We start from the raw sequence: 20,494 nt of genomic DNA on the forward strand, positions 1-20,494 counted from the left end.
ATTATTTAAACACTGCTATCTGTAATCTGAAATTATTTTAAAAAGATAATATAGGAAAAATTTTATGTTGAAAGAAAAAAAATATAGAAAAGAAGTTTAAATAATATTTTATCATTTTATAGAAAATTAATAAATAAATGAAAACAATTAGCAAGGTATTTAAAATGTCTAAAAAATAATTTGAAGACAGTATATTGATGCGTGAAATCGTATTATTTTATTTTATGTTATGAAAACAATGCAGAAGCATTGAAAGCTTCTTATGACACATGGAGTAATTTTAACTTACATTTTTTACAGCATACTTTAATTTTTCTGTCTTTTCTTAAGTTTTAAGTAGATGTCGTCAAATTTGATTGAAATAACTGAAAGTCGAATTTTTGCAACTTTTAAAAACAATTTCAGTTTATAGATATCAGTGTTGAAATAATAAATGATTAAAGCTAATGGTAAACATTGTTATGAAATTAATAATTATGTGGGATTAAATACGTTGTTAGTATAGAAACTAAGTTTTAAATACAAAAACTACTATTATTCGTTTTGGTTTTTATTAACATTTTCTATACATTTTTGTTGTTCCATTTACAAAAAGAAAAAAAAAGATGTACTCTAAATCAAAATAAATTTCTGTATATTTCTCAAATTTGGGAAAGGAGGGGAAGGAGGTTCTTCTGGGAATAGTGAAAGGGATGCTTGGAGGAAAAAAGGTTGAGAACCACTGATATAGACTCTACCAAATAGGTTCCGACCATTATTTTTAAACTGTAGTAAGAATTATATTGGAGTTAAATTTCATCCAACTCTTCTTCGTTCATGTTACAATATTTGTTCAGATCAGAAATTTATTCAAATTTAATGGCATGCAGCATGGTTTAAAAGAGGATGGTACATCTAAATTGTAAAAATAGTGAAATTTATTGGTTAAAGTTAAATAATAGCTGTGTGGCGGTAAGTGTTTTACTAAATTAGATATATACGATAACGTGATACAAGAAAATAAGGACTTATATCAATACAACTGATATTTAATTATTGACTTATATCAATTAAACGAATTTTAAAACTTTATAAATTTACTGCATGATTTCGAAAGTGTCTTGATAATTAAACAAACTTTATAAATAATATGTTTTTTCTGAAACTTTAAAGGACTCCAAATTTCCTTTTTTTTAATCTTTATTAGCATATACAATATGCATCTCTAAGAATTCTAAATAATTAAATAATTTTATTTTGTACTTACATAATCTATCACATTCTGTTTCGGATTCTCTGGCCTCATCTCTGAGGATAATGTCGTCCGTGGAATGTAAAGAGTACAATAAATCTTCATTATCCGATTCAGTGCTCGAATTCCTGCGAAAAATAGAACACAATTTCATTATAGACACACACTTCTGTACACTGGATATCAGATAATGACAAATTACGAACATCTTTTTAACTAATAAAACATCTTTTAAAAAATGACCTTAAAAAACCATGGATTCATATGATTAAGATTTTTATAAAATGAAAGTGGTACAGTTTGACACAATTTACAAATATTACTTAAGTAAGGGAACGTACAGAAAATATAGAGACTACATTTAATACTTTCTTATCAGCGCTCGTTTCTTGAAATTTTAATAATTATTTAATATTTAAGTATACAATATATTAAACATATAAAGCACGAATATATAAAAAAAATAAATTTTTCCTGTTTTGTACCCTATATTTCAAACCCAAGTAAAGTAAAAAAAATTACAATAACATAAATGGTCAGCAAATAATATATTCAAGATTGAGTGAATTCTAAGTATTATGCATCCATTACCTTACAAATGACTTACAAATTACATGACTTTTTCAGTCGGGTGGTGGGAAACAGATCACTTGAAACTTCTCTCACATACATTTTTCAGTATGATTAGATATCATGAAAATTTATGGCTGAAACAGACCACGACTGCTTGCTTTACGCAACATGAAAAGAAAAATCAAACACTTTTTCGTGTAACTCTCGAAGGAACACATTTCAATAGGCATACGTCGGGCAGTATACATTCAGGATTACAGGAGATTAAATTAATATGCAAATTAAGTAATATCCATAATCTTAATTTTCAATTTTCCGCTATTACTTATTGATTTAACAACGTACAGTAGTGCGATTTTGAAATTAATAATATTCAGCCTCTTTTCCGTAGGGATTACAAATTTTAAGTGACTATGAAATTTGAAACAAATATAATTAAGCGTATTTTATTTATACAATGCATATTATTGTGTGGTAAACGAAAAAACTATTTTTTTTCTTTGTTTACAGATTATTTATTACAAACACTGGAATAATTACGATATCGCTGTTCGCCCAAGTAAAGTAAAAAAAGGTCCATCTCAAGTAAAGTAGTCCATCTCTACTTAGCTGGATTTGTCAAGTTCCTACATACAGCGGCCTGTGAGCAGAACGCCGAAGCTTCGTACTACTCATAAGCAAAGTTCCCTCTAAGTTGCGCAGGTGCGCGGCCGCCCACTAATTTTGTCGAAAGTTGCGTAGCCGTTTTTATAATCTGCGCACAATCGCTTGTTCACCATAACTCCTGAATAAACTTTTAAATCCAGAGTCTTTATTTAAATACATTTAACTTCAAACACAAGCACAATAACTTCTCCCCACTTGCACGCTTTTACATACATTTTGAGCATTTTTTCTCCCGTATACTTTTGTACCGCGCAGACAATGAAATAATTAGAGGGAAGATTGATCAAAAATACATGAAGTATTATTTTGCAGTGACAATAACAGAAGGTGCATTTGGTGTTTGGGGTATTTAATTATGGCAAAGCACACGAGGCCTATCTGCCTAAAGGAGGGATGCCTTCGTGGAGGACTTTCTAAGGGAAACTGGCTCGTATACACGTTACACATGGGGAAAACCACGAAAATGCCCATGCAGCCAGCCCGTTCGTGGGATTCGAACCCTCGGACCGAACTACCAGTGTTCAGCGACTTTACCGCTCGGCCGCTGGTGGGCATCGATACCAGAAAGAAAGTGTCACCATCAATCTCATACGCACAGAGAAACTCCTAACAAACACCGCCACATACTTTATTTCTTCATTTTTTAAAAACCCTTATGAAATCATCTTGCTCGCATTTTGGGAAACAGAAGCTCATCATGAATGATTTGACAGGTGGTCAAACAGTATCGTCAAGCAGTGATGTGAGCTTCTCGATTGTAATGCCAAGTTTTTTTTGTTTCACGTTCTCTATGGATATGTTGTACTCCATAATTGCTGAATCTGGGAGATCGTGACATGGGGATCTGGGCCACTGTGACTGCTGGATCCCTTTTAGCAATCAGAAGTGACGTCACCATCTTGATCGTGCTGCCCAGTTTTCATTATCACCTCACCACGACTGCCACGTTATGTCTCGTCACTGCTGAATTTGGAAGACTTGTGACTGCTAAATCTGGGCCACTGAGGCTGCTAGATCCTTTTTCATATCATATTCATACACTCATGGATGACTCATAACATCTGTCATTGTACTGAGATTTATCCAAACAGGTTTATCTCTGTTTCTTATCATATCATTGCCTTTGCATAGCAAAAATCGGACAATATATTACTGTTTTTGCTCAAAATACCACGAGAAGAGCACCGCCATCTTCTCGAACCTTGCTTCTTCGAGCATGCTAATGCCATCTGTTGGTAACTCAAGATTTTTCATACCAAGGAATAACAGCGATCGTACATGTAATTCTTATTACAGTTTCTCCTATTTTTATTTACCTGCCTAATAAAAAAAACCCTAAATATTTGTTTTATATTTCAAGCGAGATTGTATGACTTTCTTATCCATAAGTAAAAATTAAGAGCAGTATCACATTAATGTTATCAAAGAAGTATGCATTTCCAAGTAAAATTGAGTATGATGGAAATTGTTAGATTTCGGTAGACACAACAAAATGAAACTTATTCTAATATTATAAAAGAAATATAATTTCCTATATAAAAAACACAACAATCTTTTTATGAGATAAAATGTGACTGCATGATGATTATGATAAATGGAAAATAAAGATCACAAGTGTGGGCTTAAAATACAAATAAACTTGTATATTAAATAATTCTGGTATTTAAACAAAGGTATGGCACATTAAGAAACAATTGATAAAGATTTAACACATGTACAGAATCACAACTTCACATGGTTTACCAAAACAGAAATACATAAAAAATAAATTTTGCGATTATAATATTCTATATTTTTATTATATTATTGATCATGTTGACTAAATATTAAATGGAAAAAGAACAGACAGTGCCAAGTAAATCTAATTGTAAGATGAGCAGCAGAATATAATATTTTTACAGCTATCAAATAATTTTCATATTGTGAATACTGCGGATACTAACGAATAGATTTCTATAGGGATGCATTTTTCATATTAAATTTATTTCATATTTCTGCTAAGTATTATTTTGATTAAAGTATTGAAGGACTATTAAGGACATTTTAATTACGACTGTATGATAATTTACGGTTTTTACACAAATATTTAGCATTGCAGAAATATTTTAATTACTGTTGTTAATAGCAATTCCGTTTTATTACATAAATATGTAATTACGTTCCTAAAGAAATAAAAGTTTATACATATATGTAACAATGAATTCATGATTCATGAAAATTCATGAATATTTCACCATTTAAATTATGCACGTTTGTAAAAGCAACCCAGCATTTTATAGCTATATAATAAGACATTAAATTAATCATGACAGCATTTTAGAACACCAACACATATTCTTTTCATGAATTGTATACAACACACACTAACAAAGGAATTAAATTCAAAAGCATATTTTTGCAAATTTTATACATAGCTAGATGATTTTAGTGCAGTTATATGTGAAATTGCTGTATTTTACTGTCTAATGTATTGCGAAAAACCTTAAGACAGAAGCTAATGCCGGAAAAGTAAGCATACAGAGACAAGTGCATTTAAGATTGAGTAACTGGCTATCTCGGTAATTTGGCGAGATATCGTCAAGCTGACAACTTATTTTGTCACCAAATCTGGCAAAAAACCTCCAAAAGTCGCCAAACTTGGCTACTATTTGGCGATATATTGGTTCGGTCCCTGTATCGCCGTATGAAATGTATTGAAATTAAATAAATGTAAACGAGCACTGTGTAAGCCATAACCGTATTTCCACCCTCATATTGTTTCCAGTAATTTTGAGAAGTAGAAAGTACTAGAAATAACTCGGCGGACGGTTGAAAACTATATAATGCCGGAGAGAGATATCTTATCTTTTGTTCATGTTTGCGAGTTGTTAATTCAATGTGAGATCAGATTAGTTTTCTCATCAATGCCCTTTGCATTGCGTTGTGTTTAACTTTCTTAGCTGTTTGAAGCGTAACTACTGATTGTACTTTCTGAAACTGTAAATACTTTTACCAGTATTTTTGCGGAGAATTCCATGACTTTATTTATTTTGATAAAAATAAATTTTATTAATCTATAATAGGTCCTGTGTGAATTCAATCTATTACGAACCTGTACGCAGGCAACAATATATTTTTAAATTTCTTCCCGTTTTGTGAAAGATATTTCTTACTAAATTTTTATGAAGATCAATCATGTTTTTTCAAATTTTATTTCTGATGTTATAACGATGTAAGTGTTTCATTATTTTCTTTTTTGCATAGATATTTATAATAAAATAAGGTGAAATATTTATCACAACCAAATATTGACTTCGTTACTCAGTAGTTACGTACATCATGAGTGGATGTTACCGTCAGTGAATGTTTCCAGTACCAACATTTAACGCAATGCATAAATTCTGTGTTCATACTACATACTTTTTCATTTGGGCTTATCAAACGAGCAGAATAGACTTCTTACCATTAAATAGCATGTAAAACCTCTAAGCGACAGAAATAAATTTGAGTGTCAAGAATAAAAGTACAGTCAGGTAGAAAAAGGCAGAATTTTAAATCGATGACAATGCAAAGTACATATTAAAAAAAAAAAAAAAAAAAACACGGTGATGTAGGTAATTTTCAAATGTAGTACAATGAATAGTTTTGAGCAAAGCAACACAAAAATAGCATAGCGGAAATCAAAGGATTTCAGCCAGGAGCAAAATAAACAACCAGCAAGTAAAATTTGAAAATATTTTAGGCTATAGCGCTCAGCTAGAAGATCGATGGTAAGCATAGCGAGAGAAAAATCTGCAGAACAAAGGATGACAAATGACGGAAGAGTGCGCAACTCTAGAACGCAATGACAGCAAGCTCCCTAGAGAAAGTTGAGATACCTATATTCGCTGTGCAAAGTAAAGTTATTTCCTGCATAGCAAAGGTGGGATTCCTCTTATTACAGAACAGCCATTTCGCATGTATTTGTAGGCACAAAGAAAAATAATGTTAATGTCTATATTAATAGCTAATCACTTGAAATTAATTACAAATGCCTAATAAAGGAGAAAACCAAACAGTGTTACTTAATATATCTCTAAAAAATTTCCAGCTGGAACATGTCACACAGAAAAAGAAAATAAAGGCATAGCAGTATATTTTTAATGAGCATGTTGATCAATTTTTCATGATTTCAAGATTCACAAAGAATCAGGAAGATTCACAGATAATCACAAATAAGATTCACAAATAATCAAGAATCTTTACTCACCCATCTCCTTCTTCTCTCCAGAATTTTCCTCTATCTAGCAACATCCTTCCTCTATCTGGAACTTCGTAAATGGCATGTTCTCTGTGAGTTCTTAGTTCTAAACCTAAAAAGAACCAAAATTTAAATGAAACGCTAAATGAATTTAATCATTATTCGAAAGGCTAAAATATGTAGAGAGGTATTCATTCAAACATGATTTAAGCGCTAGAATGTAACATAAAACTAACTGTCCCAGTGTATGCTTTTCACTACTAAGTATTTAAAATGAAATATAGCAAAAAAATATCGAAATCTTATTTATTATACACATAAATTTTGGTACAATGATGAAATAATTTTTAATATATTTATAGCTCGATTAGACTTTTGGAAAGTAAAAAAAAAATTAACATCGTGCAGTTGAGTAGAAACAAGTGCTGCTACAAGACTCAACATAGATACAGTATACACGTTACAGAGTTTCATCTATTGTGGCAGTGAGAACTTTATGGAATATCAGATCATTTTAACGTATTCAGTAAATGAATGAGAAAAGACCGAGTATTTGTGGCCATCAAGAAAGTTTTGTAAGCCATGTGACACAAGTTACCTCATATTGCCCTGTTAGTAACTTGTCTTAGACCAGATCCTAAAAAGACAACGGGAAGCTTTAAGATTTTGGAGATGTACCGGTGACTGTTCAGATTGCAAGAAGCCAGTGGCAATCCATAGTAAAATGCTTAGTAATACAATTGTATAATGATGCATAACACATGTAAAGGCTAGGCCCAGCGATTCTGTAATACCACACGTGGTTTGAGGTATTCCTGAACCTAGCTAAGTTTTAAGCTTCCACTCTTGTTTTTAACAAGAAAACTTCAGGGGTGATCTAAGGGTCTCCCACCCCCCTTCTCGTACCTCCTGTACCTACCTCGAGAGGACTTTCGGCTTGCACGTGAAGTAAATGTTATCGCCATCTATTTTTAGATGAAGGTTAAAAAAAAAAAAAAAAAAAAAAAAAAAAAAAAAATGAAAAGAAAAGCAGAGAAGTAAATTTTCAGCAGATGTGCTGTCATATTAGACAAAAGAGAGAAATTAGAAATAAACATTCTGAAACACTTTTAACATCAGATGGCCAAAGAAACATACCTGTCGCACTTAAAATAAACAGTTAGTTTATAACTGCATGTGCGTAGAAGAGAAGATTATCTTGACTTTCAAGGCACTACACTCTTATTAATTTTTATTTCGCCATTCAAATATTGATGTTAAATATACAGTTTCGAACTCTATTATTTATTCAAGCTATAGTAACACGTATATAATTACTCCACTCTAGTGAAATTATGTATAGAATAATGGCTAATCATAGCTATAGACAATAATCATAACTGTGTGAAAATTAAACAAAAGTACATGATGTAATTTCGTGTAATAACATTAGCTCCTTAAAATGATAAAATATTTATTCACTAATTATTGTTACACGAAGAGTTAAGGGATAATTGAAAATGATAGGTTATTCAACATGGGATGAGGAATCTCATTTAAGGAATTTTAAATGAATGCTAGTATTTTTTTTAAATGCATTGAAGCTTAATATTGAGTGTTAACATTTCTCAAAAAATGAAATTATTTTATAATGTTCTTTCCATTTAGTTTTAGTACAAGCAGACGTAATGAAGAACCGATTTATGATTTATGCTATTAATTTTAAAACCCATAATTTAAAACCGCAAGCTTCCATATATATGTAAGATAAAAAATATAAAAGCAAATTTCTAAATTTAATTCACTATAACCTCTTTTATTTTTTATTTCATTTGGGAACTTCATCTATCTATCCTAAAAATAGCGCTATAAGTCTAAACTGCGTCATTCAAAATAATTTGAATAGCCCTTGAATCATATCAAACGCCCTTGAATCATGCGATCTTTCGTAACCCCTAATGCAGATGCCTCTTTACCAATCACCAAATTGTAAACCAAAACTAAAAGACAAACTTTTTACTCCCTCCCTTCTTTCTGTGAACTGATGCGTCACTTTTGCTTGTGCTTTCCTCTTCGCCAGATGCTTTACTGCAATTCATGTATGAGCTGTTATATTCACTTCTATAGCAATAATATCAAAAACTGTAAATGTTCTTTAATAGCCACGTGTAGAGTGCCAACTAAATTGTAATCACAAAATGGGAATTTAAATAAATAAAAGAAATTTAATTCAGCTCGACTGCTTCTTCTTCAAAACTGAATGGACGTATAAGCATCAAGTATCGACGCAATTAGTATTTCTACGCATCTACGTCTTAGTGTTCTTATTTCAGTGCCTCCAAAAGTGTTGTGTCATTACATTCTTCGGCCATTTCTAATTATGAAAAATTCTACACGAGTTTGTCAAGCTATGTTCAGTGAATCATGGGAAAAGTCCTGTTTCACCGAAGATTTTAATGCAAGTTTGTGCCGCAATCTCTATCAAATCGTTCATGTCGTGTCATTGAACCACAGTTTCATTACATATATATAATTCCGAAGCTGTGATAGGTTACTGTTTTGGGAAAATCATATATCTGAGCTGGAAAGAGATTCCTCTTGCTCGTCATAGAATATATCTGTCCCGCCTTCATCAAAGGAAATTCTTCTCTAAGTACCAAAAATAAAAATAAATATTATAGTCACTTATATTCTCTCACAGTATTTATACAGGCATATACTAGAAAGAGGTGACTAAAGACCAAGGGCCAAAGACTAAACAAAATGATAAGAAAAGAAAAACTGGTTAAACTGTTAATCTATTTATCTTCTCGAAAACATTTTGGGGCAAAATGTATATCTTTGTGTAAAACTGAAATTATTTAAATACTACGTCTGTATTCATACTCTAGCGATTCCTACATAGCATCAAACGCCCTTGAATTAACATCCATATACACTGGTCATTAAAATTAAAGGATAATGAGAAAAAATATGCTCACTGAATTAAAAAAATTGTTGCAACCAATGCCCAATTCTGTAATTATTTATGTTAATTAAATACTATTGAACAGAAAACAACTGCACTTCCACGCATACATTACTGCCGGAAATATGCAAATTCAGTGATTGGCAATGTGGTGTGAAATGAGGCATGTTGGAATTCTGGTCTGTAGTATTGTTTTGGGTAAATGTGGTTTCTGACAGTAATCAGTATTTAGTAGTCATGGCTCAAAGGTATGACTTAAGCGAAGCTCAAAAGTGGCAAATAAGTAGTAGAATCGAGAGAGGTCAAACACAAATGGAGGTCGCCCAAGATTTAAATAACCTTCAAAGTGTCATACCAAGAGTTTGGAGCCGCTCTTTAAGCAATCGACCAGTTGATAAGCCTGATTTGTCGGTTTGAAGAAACTATGAAGCGACTACAAGAGATTTGGTTTTAGACCTTCAGGCTGCGACAGGAATTCGAATTAGCCGCTCGACTGCTACACGAAGGCTTAATGAGATTGGACTTTATGGAAGAAAACTAATGGTTTGTGTCCTATTCACTCCAGCTTCCAGAAGGTCCCGTTTAAACGGGTGCAGTCATCATGTTCAATGGAACCAAGACGACTTCACCCGAGTATTGCTTACTGATGAATCCAGATATAGTGTGAACAGTGATTATAGAAGTATTATGATTTGGAGGGTAGGAGAAATACGCAACTTACCTTCCCTTATCCGTAATATTTCTAGTTTTCGTCACTGCGGTTTAATGGATTGGGGAGGAATCATGGCAAATGGCCGCATCGACCTGCAAATCCTTCAAAGAGGTTGGATCAAGAGTTTTTGCTAATGCATGACAATGCTCGGCCTTCCACAAGAGGTGACTTAATTTTTCCATCATTTTCCAGTTTCTTTAAATTTAGTTTTAATTTCAGTATGTTTCGAATAATCAGCGCCAAACATTGTAATTTATGGTATCTAATGGTTTTGTACAAAATTATACTGTACAAAATTTTCATTAAGTATCAGCTAAATTTTATTTCTCTCATTACCCTTTACTTTTGATGACCAGTGTAAATAAAGTCCGAAATCATGAAAAATAGTTCCAATATACTGAATGTCAATATATGGAAAACTGACGGACGTCCAATATGTTGAGGGATCTAATATCCGAATCTCCGGACCATCAATTTAATAAGTATAAATAAATTTTAAAAGAACAGGAAAATTCTTCCTCCGGCTTGACCATAGAAAGCAAGTGCGCCTAGAATGCGATATTTTTCCCTCTTAGCTCAGATTCGCGGCATATCACTTTCAAACACTAACCCGCTACAGCACCATGGCCAATGACAATGAATTGATTGACATCTGGATGTTGGCCAATATCACATTTTCGGCCTTTGAATGGTTGTGAAGGGGTCACCAGTTTTCTGTCTGATCTAAAAATAAGGTAACTTTAATGTTGTCATCTCATCATGTCATTTTACTAGGCTTAAAAGTGATAATCTAAAATCCGGAAATTTCCAAAATCAGAAAGGACCGATGTCTCGAAGTTTCCGGATCACGGATTTCGTACTATATTAGGGAAATGCAAAGAATGTTTTTCAAAGGATTTAAGAATTAAGAACTTGTTGATTCGTCACATTTGGATGAAGATGAAACTCATACATGCCTATAAACTTACGAAATACTTATGTATCATCTCTCTTAAAAAATTTTCTATTGCGAAAGGAAAGTTTATAATGATTGGGATGAAAAAAGAGAGATGACGCATATTTTTCAAAATCAAAGCATGAAGAATAACGCAGATCACTAAAATCAATCATAGAGCCTAGCCTAAAGCAATAAACAATTGAGCGAGATATTTTCTGATAAAACAGTTTCAAATTATAGCAAAATAGTTGCAGAAAACTGCCAATTCTTTGAACTAACCAATCTACTGAAGTAGTTCTAGAAACTTTGAGAAAAATCTTTTCTAGGGCAAAGAACATGTATGTAAAGATGAAAAGCTTCCATAGTTGTAATGTAAAAACCAGTCTGACTACTGCGCCGCTATATCGCGGAAGGATAAATTCTCGTCGTCAGGTGTCATTACCAAATCGCCAGGTGTACAGGAAATTGAGGAATACGGCACAAAATCAGGGAACTTGTTCTTTTGAACATTTTTATCAGAGAACTTCCTTCTTTGATAAAAATATTCGCAATAATTTAAACTCGGATTTTCATAGATATTGTGCCTCAAAATAAATAATCCATTAATTAATCTACTTGAGCGGACCACTGATTTAATTTACATAGATATTGCTGGGAGAAAGTGATATAACAAAACTTTGAACTCTTTTCTGGAAAAACGTGGCCTTCGACACCGGCTCAACAATTTCGCAAGTGCTCTAAATGTATTAACGCTGGAATTGCTTTGACACCGGTTCGACAGCTCTTTCGCGCAAGCGAAAAAAGTATTAAAAGGCTGAGTGGATAGCCCCTGTGAAGTACACTCAGAGTAATGCTTTTTCCTTCTGCGTCTGATGGACCCACTCCTTCTTGGCGAAGCTTTCGTCCTTAACATACGTAAAAATTCTTTCCTGCGGTTTCCAAAAAGGGTTGCCATGTCTGCACTAATTTCTCAAATTTTGGCAGTTTGGCTAAAAAATGTCGCGAAACACAGCAAAAGGTTTCTGCCCATATCGCTAATTCTGCCTGAGCTATTGAAACGCTCTTCAGTTAAGATTTAATAAGTCTACAACATAATACATGGAATTGACGTATTAATATACTTATTAATCTCATATTCAATTAAACAGAAATAGACACTAAATGAACATAGAATCATTACCCAAAATACGCTAAATAAGTAAAAACAATATACAACTAAACAGAAATTCATAAAACGAAAACACGATACGATAAACAAAAATATATACATAAATTTATAGCAGCATTCTTTTTCATATAAATAAAATTTTAAATCAAGAATATTTTTTATTAATTAATTAATTTAAATATATTGCTCGCAAGTATTTCAAAAAGTTTCCTTTTCAAAACGCATCGACTTACATAAAGCAGTCAGAGTTCGAAAAATTTTAGACAATAACTTTTTTCCATTATTAAGATACATACTAGATCGTATTTAACACTCAAAATTAAATTGTCAGAAAATAAGGTCTATAAAGAGTTAAAGTTGTAAATTAATAAAGTTAAATTTATACAGCGTTAAATTTTCTAACATCCAAATACTTTAGGCTTTAGGTTTTACCAGAGAGATCTTCTGAAATTAAGGAGAAAAAAGAAAAACGCTATCTAGCTTAGAAATTTTTCGAGGATTTCAAGATCCATAATTTAAATGTCACTGGAATTCATTAAACTAAAAGCAGCCGACTGTCACAAAATTCCCTGGGAGAAGTCAGAAGAATATTAAATGCACATCTTATTCTACCACCAAAACCTGAGAAAGTGTCAAAAGTACAGAGAACGCAAATGCAGTTGCTAGTAGTGCATAGGAATTGTGTTTTTACGTTTCCAAATGTATTGAAGAGATAACGTATAGCATTTGAAAGGAAAGCTGACGAGCAGAAGTATTCTACGCATCGCAGCTTTCCATTTCATTACAAAAAAGGAGAAAAATCGAATCTTCGCCGAATACTCATTGTTCGAAACAATGCTCGATTTAGAAATGATCCAAAATTTTGTTACGAAATCCAGAGTTACACACGGAGAATTGTTATTTACATAGAAGAAATTATTAAAAATTTCTATTCGATGGCTCGGATACTCCATATAGATTAAATCAAACGAATGAAAACTGCAGAAAATATACTACTGCAGGTTGCTAAAGTATATGTCACTTCCGTCGACCGTGAAAGGTGGCTACTGAAAGTTGGCGGTAATCCCACCAAAGTTGCGTCGGTCGTATCTGCGGAATTCTGAAGGAACATTTTTACTAAATAAACAATCAGTATTCGATAGGATTTATTTTTGCAGTTTCTAAAAATGCTTTTGTCGATTTCTACTATTTCATTTGACCCTCCGATTTTACCGACAGCTCTAGTGTGAGTAAAAGACTTCCTCGCAGATTTGTTCTAATCTATTATTTTTGTTGGCTTTATTCAGGTCATTAATACACACTTATTCTTTTTCTTCTTTCGTTTTTGACGCTAGGATTCAGTAACTTGTCATAACTTAAAATAATTCACTACTTACTGTTCTTCCCAAATTTTATTATTATTTTTTTTATCAAAATGCAAGGGAAAAAATGTACAATAATAATAGAATGTTAAATACTTGTTCACAAAAACACAAGGTGGCTTATCGAGAATCAGTCGGAGCCGCATCAAGCGAAAACGTTATGATGTTAATGTTAAGGTGTTGTTACATTACGCTTACTCATAACAGGCGCTAAATCGCTCTGCTTGGCGAAGTTCAGCTTTCGATGGGATAATATCAAAGTAATCAGATTATTGTTGCGTTTTTATTTTCCTGACACCAGTTGTAAGTTATTTTCTTCCTTCAGGTTCGTATGGGGTTCGTGTGGATTTGGAGTGAATAACGACGACACTGGATGAAGTATCGAAACACACTTTATTTAGCGAGTATTGTCAGGACAGCACCAAAACACGTTTTACAGTCGTCGGTGAACTACTATAAACACGTTGACACGATCAGCGACGCAGCCACTAGGTTATGAGGATATCACGGTGAAGACGGCTTCACGGCAAAGCACTAGAGTACAGCTCGCGACTCTGCTTGGTCGTTCTCGGAACTCAACGTACTCTCGAGACTCGCGATGCACTCGACGACACACGAGCACAGCTCCCGACTCTTCGGTTCAGTCGTTCCCGGAGCTCAACACGCTCTCTCGAAGATGCCCTAACCGAGATACACTAAGAGACGCCTTCGGTGCACTCGACGACTCACTCGGCACTCGCTGGCCGGCTGTCAAATCGATCGTATCCACACGGACTAACTAGATAAGACACTCTACGAGGCACACACACTAACTGACTGCGGACCAGCAGGGTTTATATAGCTTTCGGCTTGGGTTCGAGAACATTCTGGGCTAAACCGGTAAGAATTCGTTCCAGAAAGTTCACCATCCGTCCATGGTATATCGCCAATTTTGTCGCCAAACTGGCGATTTCTCACCAAATGTGGCAACCCTAAAACTGCTTTGCGGTGAAGCCCTCTTACCGCGCCTGTACATTTCGTAACAGTATTTTATACAGTCTTCGTGTTGCATCTCTCAGCGTTAAGGTGTTACACAGCTATTGAAAGCAGAACTTCATGAGACCATTTCAAAAAAAAAAAAAAAAGAAAAAGAAACATAAAAAAAATTAGTTGGGCTTTTGTCGGGATTTGAATTACGGATCTCCCATTTGCAAGCTGGGTTTATTAGCTAATTATGCCACCAAAGCATGTATGACGAAAATGCGAAAAGTCTTTACATCCTTCTCCGCATTAAAGACAACTTTAAGGAGCATAGACAAAGTACTCCAAATGCAGACTGTGACAAGTTATCATAAACCAGTTCTGATGTTTAGCTCGAGAGCCACTTTAGAGACCATTTGTCGTTTTGGTCCAGAAAACGGAAAAATCAACTTGTTTGTCTTTAATATTCGAATCACGGATCTATCAATGGCTAGCTGAGCGTGGTAATCACTTACACCACGACAGCACGCACTGATTAATGCGCTAATTCCTTACAAAATGAAGGGCTCTCGCAATTTGGGCATGTTTAGGTTCACATATATTGTTAAGTCAAAAGTTAATGAAGACTATTTAAATAGCTATTTTAGCTGAAAATCCTCTCATTTAACTCTGCTCCTCATAGCGATATAATTATATGCAGTTCTTTCTTTCAGTAGTTTTATGCATAATTTATTCATGCATCGAATTTAATAAACCCTATAGTTTCAACATGAAATTAAAATATTTTATTCAGAAAACAGGTTCAAGGTTTTTTCCCTCCGTATTTATATCTGAATTTATTTCTGAAAGTACTTTTACAGCAAAATTTTGTGTAGTGCTAATTAGGTATTCGCATCAGCCATAACTTACGTGACTTTATAACTGCTTTATTTCGATGAATGATCCGGAAAGCCTAAGTTTGGGAAAATTTAAAATCAATTTCTAAATCTCTCTGCTACATAAAAATGTGTAGGAAATTTAGATATTGTAATAACTAGTTGTATCCTTATTTATTACTTCCTCGTACGAAGTGAAGGAATTATTGTAATCCCGAAAAGTTCCGCATCACATATTTCAACTAAAATATCCATTATTACAGCTATCAAATGAATTTAACGATGTTTTTGAGTGACATCTGTACGTAAGAGCAGAATAAATGATTCTTTTCTCCCAAACGGATTATGAAATTGATTTAAAATGGATTTAGAAGAGATTTTTTTCGTGGCGTCTGTACGTACTTACGTATACTTACGTACGTATGTATACGTATTTCGCATAACTCAAAAACGAGGAGTCTTAGAACGTTGAGATTTTGTAAAGGAATGCTATAACATATAGTTGTGCACTTCCCTTTTTAATTGCGATCGGCTGCACTGATCGTATATAAATACATAAAAATAAATATAAATATACAAAAAAAAATGTGTATAATTTAATAGGCCGTACAGGAAAGTCATGTTGTGCCCATATCAGATTTTTAGAAAAGCAACGTTACTGAATTGAGGAATGGAACTACAGAAATTTATTAATGTTAGAATGAGAACTGACGATATGCTTATGAAATATTAAGAGGTATTGAGATTATTTCTTATTTAAACTAAACGCTACGAATCGCGATGCGCATTAGGCATACTAAACCATCATTATACCAAACATTATGCGCACTAAACCATCATTACCAAAGCTATGTTCTCGCTGTTAATAAACATTTGAAATAATCGATATCTAAGGGTAATCTAGATTTCATTAATTCACATATTCGTAACAAATGATGCACTATGATAAGCCACTTGTTTTAGAAAATTTTTCATTATGAAATAACATAAGACCAATGTATACTGGAAGATCGACCCGGGTTCAAACCCAAGCGATGGGGCTGGATGCACGGTTTGATTTCGTAGTTTGCTTAAGGTGTAACGTAAATAACAACCAGTTCCCTTCGAAAGTCTACCGGGAAAGCATTTCTTTCTTTTAGCAGGTAGCCTTTGTGCGTTTTTCCATACTCAAATGAGAGATTACTTTCCAGTTTTTATTTAACGTGATTAAAGTGACCTCGAGAGTCACGTGTGTTAGATTGGTACAAGTTATTGAAAAATTCTTAGAATTCATTTCAAATTTCACCTCACAAGCGACAGGTCCTTTCTTTGAAGTTTTCTTTGTTGTCTGAAGAGAAAAAACTTAGTTTTTCTTATGTTATTTGTTACTGAATCAGCAATTCACGTCCTTACACTCAGGGTATAAACATTATTCAAGACAACTGCGAGCATCCTTCACTATGAGTGCGGACAGTGAGTCCATCGCTTGTTACTATGAAGGCAATGGCATTAAATTATTGCAACAATATTTAATTCAAAATTTAAATAACCAGCGACTTATCGGTAAATTGGTGTGATATGAAATAGCCTTTATCATTATGCAAGTGGTTTTAAATATCAGTATCAATTAAGATACACACACAAAATGGCTAAAATTATTTTTACTTCTTTGTTCGAAGTAAAGGAAGTATTGCAATCGCGAAAAATTTTGGGTATCGTATTTCAACGAAAATATCCATTTTGACTGCTATCGATTCCATTTGAAAGATGGTTTTGCGTTACATATGTACATACAGACAGAATAAAGGACTCTTTATCCCGAAACGGATCGCGAAATGGATTTGAAATGGATTCAGCGTATTTTTTTCGTGATATATGTTCGTACGTATGTGTATATATCTCGCATACCTCAAAAACAAGTAGACTTAGAATGTTAAACATTTTTGCATGGGACTGCTATAACATGTAGATGTGCCCCACCCTTTTGGGTGCAATCGGCCGCACCAAAGTATATATATATATATATATATATATATTCTTATAGAGTGTCCCCGGCTCCGTGAGCTCAGGTTTTCTTATTCTTATTCTTATACATATGTTGGTAAATTGTGCATTTTTTGCTTTAAAAGTGATTGAACTATATTGTTTTTATGTTCTGGTTAAGGTTTTTATGCCTGTAGTTAATATACATGTAATAATTGTAGAATTATCAACACTTTAAAAGTTGCTTAAGTAAGCCTAAGTACTCCGCCATTTTTTTATTTTTGAAACTATTGATAGCATAGTGAATTAAGTCAGTTTCTGCACCAACTTCAGTGTCTTTTTGCCGAGTGGGGCCAAAAGTTTTGTGCACAGAAAAATCTGTCTTTCTGCCTGATTTTAGTTAATTTAAACTATAACTTTAATGGTTTTAAATTTCTTTGATGTTTTAAGTTTTTCTGTATTTTATAATTTTTAATGAAGATGTTTTGACGTTTTTATATATTTTTTCCTTCCCGCCAAGTGAGAACTAAATTGATTGAATGATAAGTATATCTCTAAATGAAATTCTGGGAAATAAGTTGAAATGAAACGCAGCAAAAAGTGTGCATAATTTAATAGGTCGTATAAAGAGTCATGTAGTGTCCACATCAGATTTTTACTTAATACGATGCTTCAAATAAAAATTTATTTGATAATTTTATTCCTATTATACCAGTAATTAGAACTTTCTCCGTTTTCTCGTTTGATAGATAGCGAGTATGGAGCCCATTTAGCAACAGCGAATAACTCATTTAGCAAAGGCACCAACAACCCATTAGCAACAGCAGCAGAATTTTTTTCTACAATTTAGCAAACGACTGCTTTGTTGAGTTGAAACAATCTGGTAATATAAATTGTATTCTACTCAGTTATTCAATATGCTTCAAAAACAAATATTTGAATCATTAAAAGTATATTAGCTCGATGCACTTAAATTACTTAAAACCTAGTTTACCACATCTCATAAAACGTTAGACGATTTGTTTCATCATCTACTCACTAAACAAGTATACGAATATCATTTTATTTGTAGGTTTACTTACAGTTTTAGAAGATGGCATTTTGAGTAAAAATTCAATCAACTTGTTTAGCTAATCGGCAAAATCTAAGGAATTTCAAATTTAACTTCACTTTTCTCGGAATAATTGAAATATATTAAAATTCTTAAACATTTAAATTCATTAAATAAAAACATAAAAAAAAAAGAAATCTGAATGCTTTCAGATTATATATTATGCGCAAAAGGGCGTTTCAAATTCAATTCAAAAATTCAATTCAGCAGCAATATCGCAAAATATTTAAAAAGAGCATATCTTTAGAATTTCCATTACGCAATCTCACGCGCTGGATAAAAAAATGTTTTTTCTTTTCGTACAGTGTTGCCACTGCTCACTTTGAATTCTCTGAATTTTTTAATCAAATATTCGTTACAGTTTTATGAAACAGATAATAAAATCCAAACTTTCAGATGTCTGTATTTTTGTGGAGGATTACGTTATTCAAAATTTCATATCTCTAGGTACCGTTGTTTTTTCACATTGCAAGAAACATACATATAATCATGCAGATTCTTCATTATTTAATTTCTTTGAATATAACGCGGGGTTGTAATATTTAGTGGCAACAATTTTGAAAAGTGAGACGCCGTTTTATAGTGGACGGCGCAAAATGCCAAAACGAAATTAATAGCCCTTCTGGGAAAATTATCCCTTTGGGCTAGTAATAAAAAAGTGTATTTCAACATTTCTAAAGAATTATATTTGTACATATGCATAAGAAGGAATTTAATATTTCACAGAAATAAATAATATTTCCATAACTTTCATCGCACTTTGCATTTACGAAATATCTGAATATATGAGATGATAAATAACAAATTAATTTTTCTTGTAAGCTGTTCTGTTGTGGCAGCGCTTTTTACCTCTACATTTCGTTATTACCTAATATATTTAATACAGCATTTTGAAAACAAACATTATTCACTTTTATTTTTGGATTTAAAATAATTAATAAAATAAAAACAAATTCTTTCTAATTTAGGAAATAACATGATTTTTGCTTTATTTTACTAATAAAGCGAAATATATGTTTGAATTACACTTATTTTTCAAATAAATAAAAACTAGTATAATTCAGTATATTTTCATTTAATTTCATCTTATTTTGCTTCCAGATGTAAATTTTTTCAAGCTGTTAAGAAAAAATATTTGCAACAGACTGGAGAGAAATTATTTAATTTCTGAATCTGTTGTAAATTACGATTAAGACATATTTTTTTAATTTGTCAAAATGTTGAGTACAATTTCATCTAATGAATTGACATTTTGCTAAAATTAACAAAAAGGTCATTATGAAAAACTTGAAAATTTGAAACATAATAAGTAAATATCAAAGAACTTCTTATTATTTATGTAATATCCGCTCCTCTGTGCTGAATAAATCTTTTCGTCTCTTCCAACCGCTCGCTAACTTATTACTTGTATTCTTCGTTTAGGATATTATACGCAGTTACCGCATAGGACTTCAAATGTTGTCTCCATCTGGGAATATTGCCCTTTAGGAAATTGCATGGATCTAAATCTAGATTGTATTGAAGATAGCAAAGAATTTAGACTTTAAAAAATCTCTCAGAAACTGAAATGTTTTCTTTCTGAGAGAAGTATTGTATTACCTATGTCCGATACTTTAAATGCAATAAGATCCAATCAGAAATAAAGAAGTATCAAGTATGTAAATCAGAAATTCGATTCAAAATCGAAGTTCTGATTTACTAAATCTTATTTTTCCTAACATACTAGGATAAGAATTTAATGATGTACAGCTCGCAAATCCTTTTCTCCGATC

At 32.6% G+C, this 20,494-nt stretch overlaps 1 protein-coding gene across 2 annotated transcripts in view; it reads right to left on the bottom strand.

The window, feature by feature from the left end:
• LOC118195629 (cell adhesion molecule Dscam1-like) overlaps positions 1-20,494 on the bottom strand; it is a 1,218,268-nt gene that overhangs the window by 77,812 nt on the left and 1,119,962 nt on the right. For both annotated transcript variants that reach the window (XM_085806699.1, XM_085806698.1), the window contains exons 24-25: positions 6,699-6,801; positions 1,247-1,359 (exon numbers count right to left, since the gene is read on the bottom strand). In XM_085806699.1, the coding sequence (XP_085662825.1) occupies positions 1,247-1,359; positions 6,699-6,801 (216 nt within the window). The remainder of the gene's footprint in view (positions 1-1,246; positions 1,360-6,698; positions 6,802-20,494) is intronic.

Source organism: Stegodyphus dumicola, chromosome 12 (assembly GCF_044657685.1).
Source record: "Stegodyphus dumicola isolate Sdum_Otavi_A_Nest chromosome 12, ASM4465768v1".
NCBI classification, from domain to species: domain Eukaryota; kingdom Metazoa; phylum Arthropoda; class Arachnida; order Araneae; family Eresidae; genus Stegodyphus; species Stegodyphus dumicola.